The 7,817-nt window shown below is 44.4% G+C and overlaps 1 protein-coding gene across 1 annotated transcript in view; it reads right to left on the bottom strand.

Annotated features, from left to right (window-relative positions):
- FRAS1 (Fraser extracellular matrix complex subunit 1) overlaps positions 1-7,575 on the bottom strand; it is a 421,815-nt gene extending 414,240 nt beyond the window's left edge. Inside the window, exon 1 of the mRNA XM_011360633.2 lies at positions 6,461-7,575. Coding sequence (XP_011358935.1) covers positions 6,461-6,533 — 73 coding nt within the window. The 5' untranslated portion in view covers positions 6,534-7,575. The remainder of the gene's footprint in view (positions 1-6,460) is intronic.
- Between the last annotated feature and the right edge of the window lie 242 nt (positions 7,576-7,817).

Raw genomic sequence — 7,817 nt, 5'->3', positions numbered from 1 at the left:
GCTGATTTCTCAACAGAAATTCCACAGGCCAGAAAGGATTGATGGGAAATATAAAAAGTGATGAAAAGCAAGGACCTACAACCAAGATTACGCTACCCAGCAAAGCTATCATTTAGAATCAAAGGACAGATAAAGAGCTTTCCAGACAAGGAAAAGCTAAAGGAGTTCATCACCACCAAGCCAGTATTATAAGAAATGTAGAGGAACTTCTTTAAGAAGAAAAAAATATATATCAAAAATGTGAATAATAAAATGTCAATAAATACATATCTATCAACAATTACTTCAAATAAGAAAGGATTAAATGCTCCAATCCAAAGATAGGGTGGCTGAATAGATAAGAAAACAAGACCCTTACAGAATGCTGCCTCACTTCAGATCAAAATACACACACAGACTGAAAATAAGGAATGGAGAGAGATATTTCACGAAAATGAAAATGAAAAAAAATCTGGGGTAACAATACTTATATCAGACCAAATAGACTTTAAAACAAAGGCTATAACAAGAGACAAAGAAGGACCCAGTAACTCTACTTCTGGATATTTATTCAAACAAACCCAAAATATTTCTTTGAAGAGACATATGCACCTATATGTTCATTGAAGCATTACTTACAATAGCCAAGATATGGAGGCAACATGGGTGACCATCGACAGATGAATGGATAAAGAAGAGGTGGCACATATATACAATAGAATATTACTCAGCCATTAAAAAAACTTTTTTTTTAAAGAATGAAATCTTGCCATCTGCAACAACATGGATAGACTTCGAGCGTATTGTGCTGAGTGGAGTAAGTCAGACAGAGATAGACAAATACCACATGATATCACTTACATGTGGAATCTAAGAAAAATAAACAAAACAGAAACAAACTCATAGATACAGAGAACAAACTGATGGTTGCCAGATGGGAGCGGGGCTAGGGAGTGAAAGAGGGGAAGGGATTAAGGAGCATGGATTGGTAGTTACAAAACAGTCATTGGGATATAAAGTATAGCATGAGGAATACGGTTGATAATATGGTAATAACTACGTATGGTGTCAGATGGCAACCAGATTTATCAGAGTGATAGCTTCGTAAGTTATATAAATGTCCAAATCTATGTCGTATATCTGGAATTAATGTAATATTGTATACCAACTATAGTTGAAAATTGTTTTTTAATTATTTTTTTTTAAAAAGAAGCCAATATCTTTTCAGAGCTCCAAAAGAAGTTAATTATCTTAAGTAACCAAGTACCCACATCAAAACCCATTTCTGGAAGTTTTAGATGGACATTATAAAGTCATTGTAACATAAAAATAATTAAGCAGCGTTGAGTGTAACACCATACACTCACCTGATTACCCAAACATCTACTAGAGACACAAGTCAAAACGGTGTGTTAACAGCTGGTATATATCATCATTAGGCAAAGGAAACAATTCAATTTGGGTCACTCAGTGATGTACACTTCCAAAAGCTTTGCCCTCTGAGGGCTTTCCTAAAACAGAACAGCACTGCCCAAAAGGCCACCATGCAAATGAGTCTCCATTAACACAGTTTCCAAAACCTCATTTCTACTTTCTAGAGAAAATAAAGGATTCCTGTGATGCCCAGTCCTATCAAACAATTATCACTACCCATGACTAGATGCAGTCCTCCAAGCAAGCATATTTCTCCCACACTAGCCCACACTCACACCCACCAACAGATGAAATCAGGTTTGCTGGTGTTGGGTGCTGGGGCAGCTTCGGGTTCTGCACTAGAGCAGAGGCCTTTTCACTAATCCATCAATTCATATAACATGGAAAACAAAGTTATGCCACATCACTTTTTTTCTTAAGAAGTACTAAAATGACTGCGGCTCTATCTGAGGTTTAGATTTATGGCTTTATTTGAACTTTAAAGGAAACTCCTCAAGGTGAATTCTGACAGATGGTGTGCATCTAGAAGGAGAAACAGGCCCTCTTCAAGGGAAAACAGGAAAAATCAGACAACAGGCGCTAGCGCTTTCTGATCAAGAACTTTTCCAGTTTCAGGGCACCGACTACAGCTGAGATGCTGGGTAAAGTTATAATGTCCTGTGAGAAAATGCATAAAGTTTTGCAGGGTGAAGTGATCGTGTACAGCACCGACAAGGAAGCTGAAATCCTGAGACCTTCCTCCTGTGTGGTTGGCGCCTTTCTTGCAAGTTACAGAGGCAAAATGTTACTTCATTCAAATAAGTAAATGTCTGTTTTTAAGCCCTTTTGCACATTATAATGCACTCATTCATGAGACACTTATTTAAACCTAAATTTTTCAGAGAAAATTTGAGATATAATTTGCATTAGAATTCACATCCTGAAATTATTCACTATAGAAACTGTACCTGGTAAACTAAGTAAATTAGAGAAGTTAAATCCAAGAGCCACAAAATGTCAGACCTATTAGTTCAAAAAATCATGGCAGATATGACCATAAGAGATGAAAATATTTGGTGAGCATAGTATCACAAAAACATGACTCATTAGGAACAAACAGCCACAAGTTGGCATTTAAATGTTCCAGCTTTAAGTTGTGTTATAATTCAGCATATGGTTTGTACACTGTGGAATAGTTAAAGTAGAATCATTTTCTAGACTGGCAAAAACAGCTCGCATCCTGATTACTGTCAACCAGGATTCAGACCAATTAATAAAGTAGTTAAAATGAAAATGGGCCAACTGTTTTTGAACTATTGTAAGATTTGACACATGACTCCAACTTTGCCATGTGGAAGTCCCCTCCCCTCTCCTGAGCCATGAGATAGAGTATTTTATGACTACTTGTACCTGAGTGAAATTCAGTGATATTGCCACTCAAGTCCATAATAGTGAATACAGAGAGCTGTGCCCTCACTAAAAAGTGTGTATGCTGTGGGTAACACCCAGAGTCCAATCTCCAAAGAAGAAACAAAAATGTAATACGATGGAAATAAGAACCTATGACAATACAACACCTCTTCATTTCCACTAGCAAGTCGTTACCAAAGCCAAAAGATGCAAAGTTGTAATTACTCAATATTGGGAAACCCACCAACAACCAGTGTTCAAATATCCCTACTGCTACTTTGCAGGTATTAATATTTCTGGGTAAACTCCTGAGGGCAGGAATTTGATTTCTTTATGACTGTATCACCCTACCAGACATAACCTGACACATAAGCTCTCAATAAAGATTTGTGGAAGGAAAGAATGAAGAGATAGACTATTTTTCAGCCAATGTCTTCTCTTCCTTAATATTGAGTTTTAAGCATCGAGTCTTATATAGAAGGAACTCTCTAGCCAAGAGTGAAACCAAATATGCTGATACACCCATAAAGAAAACACACATCCTTTTCAGCATGCTCTGTTAATAGCATTTATAGGAAAATCCTGGAAGACTATAGGATTGGCTAAAGTCACATGGAGAGTGATAGGACACAAGCTAGAACTCAGTTCTCGTAATCTCCAATTCAATAATCTTTCCCTAGCCCCAAGCCAACATATTTTATCTAGTGTTACGATCACAGAATTTCCACAGGTCAATATAACTTATGATGTGCTTCTCCAGAAAATGTCATGGCAGAACTTTTCTGATTCAGAAAGCAGCCATGTTTACTAGAAGTTTCTCCGTAAAGTCTTCATTTTATAAAGTTTTCAAATCATAGTAGTTTGTCATTGTGGCACTACAGGACAATGTAAATTATCACTGCAAATAATTTGCTTGTAGAAATTTTTTCTTTTAATAATTAAAATAAAATTCAGAACAAGAAAGTTGCAACTAACCACAAATGACAGCAAATATTGTTCTTTTCTTTTTCCTATGCTAAATGATTAACAAAAGTATTTTAGAGCTATCACCTCGCCAACTTCTGCATTTGGTAAATGACAGAACCATAGCCCAAAGAAGTTAGGTGGTTCATTCAAGGTCATACAGCAGCTTATCATGGAGGCCAGTCTAATCTTAATTCAAAAGAATGTGATTTGGCAATAATTGTCCATCTGATCAGTATTTTTTACTACTTACTGTGTATTGGGAGCCAAGTTAGAGATATAAAAATAACTAAGACCCATCTTAAACCCTCAGGGAGCACACAGCTAAGTGAGGAAGACAGAAACCATACCTTCATCAACAACAATTGTAGAGTTATTAACTGGTGTACCAGAAGCATGTATGGCATACTCTCTGAGCACTGAGAAGACAACAGTAAATTCTGCCATGGCCTGGTCAGCGAAAGTGTCACAGAGTACACCAAGAGAAGTACACACGTGAATGCTTCTTTTTCATTTTTAGAAATAAGAAAAACTCGAAGAAATCTCTAAGATATTTAAGCTTCCCATTCTTGATCTCAATACTCTTACTTTTGAGAGAAAAAGAAAACCCTGACAGACCCAAATCAAAAGTCTCATCTGATGACAGCTGATTTTTTTGGCTGTAGACATTATATCATTTAAATTAATTAAATGAGATAAAGTATGTAAAGTGTTCAGTTAGCATGGTATCAGGCACATATGTACTCAAATAAATGTCCATATTCATTTATTCATGATCATATAAGCATCATTATGATTTGGATGGAAATGCTCAGACATCTATCGATCCAATTTGTGAAATAAGTCTAGAATACTCTTAATGTGGGGTGAAACAGTAACAAGAAAAGTTTCCGAGAAATCTTTGGAAGAAAGACACCCCTCTGCCCTGCCCTGTCCCATTAAAAAACTTTGCAGTTTCTTAAACTTTGCACAATATATCAACCAGTCTTCCAAAGAGTGAACCTTGCAGGCTCTTAATAACAATAATGGCTTTTGTAATTCAAGAGATTTGGTTCTGAAAAACTGCCTCATTCCAAATGCCCCCTGGTGAGCTATTAGGAAGAGATAGCACATTCCCCGCCCCCCCCCACCCCCACCCGCCCCGTGGCTGGGATGATTCTAAATAAGGGACTGCCACCACCACGTGAAAATGTAATTTTTCTGTCTCAAGTTCAGATTTGGGTGGCCTAGGTTGACTCTCCTATCTGGTTTATTATCATAATTAAGCCCTACAGGTTTTATTTTTTAAAGTAGGCACATACACGTACATATACAATAAAGACATGTTTCTACAAGTTATGCCCTGCTTGAAGGAAGGCTGCACAGGCCCCAAACGTGTTTTACCCGGGGATAGTACACACTTGACATACTTCTCGGGAGGGCGCGGGCAAATGGTACCTTTACCCACCAGAAAATCCCCACTGCTGTGCGTGGACTTCCGAGGCCACGCCACTTTCTCCCAAGACACTAGCAAGAAAAAGGCAGCTTCCCCGGCGGCTGGAGGTCGATCCACGGCAGGGCTTTGTCCTCTCCCGGCCCTTCTGCTGTTCCTAGTCCAGTCCCCGGGCGCTGCACCGGCGAGCCGTCCCCACCCGGCTCCAGGGCAGGTGAGGCGCCCCGCTTGGTGCCAGCCGCCGCCGAGGCTGCGGCTCTGATTTGCGGCCGGGCGGGTGAACTCTTCTTCCCGCAGCTGGATGAATAATGAATGGAGCCGGGAGGGGAAGCCGAAAGCCGAGTGCTGTGGATTTAGCCGTCTACCTCCAGGCTCCCCTCCTCCTCTCTAAGCACTAACTAGGCGACTTTCTCAGCTGCTCCGAGCAGGTGGGAGCGCCTGGCGTCCCCGGACCCGCCATCCCACGACCCCTAAACTCTTGATTTACTTATTGATTCATTTATTTCCCCGAGCCCAGATTGCTTTTGCTATCATGGCGACAATTCCCACAGTTTCCTTCTTTCTCTCCCCCAGCTCCGGGGTTTTCCACTAGGTTGGAGCCCCGGAGGAAAACCAAGAGGCAGAGGGAAAAGTAAGAGAATGAAGCTAAACTTATTAACCACTTATTTTCCAGAGCAGGCAGGCTCATGCCTCTCTGTACTAGGGAGATTTCTTTCGGGGCAATTGAATTGTCTACGTCCACGACACGCTCTAACCAACTAGTTATAAAATCTTTACTGGATTTTACGGGGAGAGTTATTGGGAGGAGGAGGGTGGGAGAGCGACGAAGATTTTAAGGAGCTGGATTGTATGTATGATGGCAGCAGAAGTATTTTTACACAGGTCAGAGCAATTGGTCGCTCGCTATGCTCCACTTAGTTGCTTTCCACTGGGGGCAGCGGGGAAGTGGAAGAAGAGAATCCCATTTCAGAGATGCCACCTCAATCGGGCACCCACCCACCCAAATGCACTTAGGGGAGAGAAGGAGGCGAGCTTGTGATCTGCATGCAAAACAATCAGGAGTAGAAAGAAATCTCAGAAAAAGCCCACTCCAGTTCCACTCCCATCCACCCACCCACCCAAGAAACTTCCACTCGACCCACAATACCATAGACCCGCTGGGCTTTTAAAATAGCACGATCAAACACATACACACGCGCGCGCACGCGCGCGCACACACACACACACACACACACACACACACACACGGGACTGCTCTCTCACCTTCAGAATGAGGCAATACTGCAAATTCCGCCAATGCTAGGGCCACTCCGAGCCACACTTTCAAGACACCCATCGCTGAAGGCACCCACGTTGAAGGAGCCCAGCCTTCAGCATCCAAGAACTGGCTTTCAGCCGAAACGCTGGCTTCGACGCTCCGGCGTGGGGCGCACCGAAGGCGGGGGGCGGCGGGCGGTTACCTCCTGGGAAATGAGGCGATGGACTGGTTGAGAGCGATACTCACATCTGCCCGGAGGCGCCGGGGCGGGCGGGGGATTCAATTCACTCACTGTCCAGCTGTCCAGCAAAGCAGGACGCCAAGGTGAGCCGAGCTTGGGAAAATAAGAGGAGGCAAAGCTGTTCCCGGTGGCAGTCTCACCAGAAAGTTGCAGGTCAGCGGCTGGTGGGGTCTCGCAGCATTTCCCTCAGGCCTGACCCGTCCGCTCCTGGATCCCGCACCGTGGAGATTCCCGCGCTGGTTCGTCTGCTGCAGCTTTTGAAAGTTCGCTTGACACTCCACCTCGGCGCTTCGTCGGCAGCAGGGGTCGCCAGGAGCCGGGAAAGACCCACCCACCCCTCTTCCTCTGCTGTGCCACCCGGCTCCGCGGACCTCGGCCGCCGGGGGCGGCTAGCAGGAAACTTTGTGCCGCGCTGCGGACAGCTCCCGGGACTCGCCCGCGCTGCAGCGGCGCGGTGCCGCCTCAGGCTACGCTCCCTGCAGCAGACTGTTCCAAAGCTTCCGAGGAAAGACCCCGGCTGCGGCGCGAGGGGCGCTGCTGCTACTTTCTCGCGCCCGCCCCTCACGCGGGTTAGGAGGGCTGCGGGGGCGCGGCTTGCTCCGCGCCAACAGCCACCTCCGCACCGAGCCCCGCGGTGCTGGTCTGCGGAGTGAAGGTGTGATTACGCGAGTGAAGGAGGAGCCATAATTTTAAATGCACGGAGGACAGAGCTACAGAGGCTGGAAAGAACCCCCGAACTCAATGCCACTTAGACCAGAGAGCCCGGAAACGCACAAAATAAGGCCTTTGGCTCCCCGCGTTTAAAAAAACACATGCTCCGCCTTCCTCCGCCTCCCTCCCCTCCTTCCTCTCTCCTTTGCTCGGTGTGAAAATGGACCCAGGGACTCGGAGCTTTAGCAAAGATTCCAGAGAGTCACGTGGGGAAAGGGGGAAGCGGGGGGGTGGGGGAGGTGAGGGGAGGCCGAGAGAGCAACTTGATCCCCTTATTCATTCTGCTGGAGTTCAGATTGCCTTTGTCTGGGGCGGAATCAAAAGTGGCCACACCAGGGAGGGATGGGGGAAGATGGCGTGGTCCTCACTCTGGCACAGCTGAGGGCCCGCGAACCCCTCACTTTGGGAGG

The sequence above is a fragment of the Pteropus vampyrus genome, unplaced genomic scaffold (assembly GCF_000151845.1).
Source record: "Pteropus vampyrus isolate Shadow unplaced genomic scaffold, Pvam_2.0 Scaffold56, whole genome shotgun sequence".
Lineage (NCBI taxonomy): Eukaryota > Metazoa > Chordata > Mammalia > Chiroptera > Pteropodidae > Pteropus > Pteropus vampyrus.
This window is presented reverse-complemented; position numbering and strand designations above follow the sequence as displayed.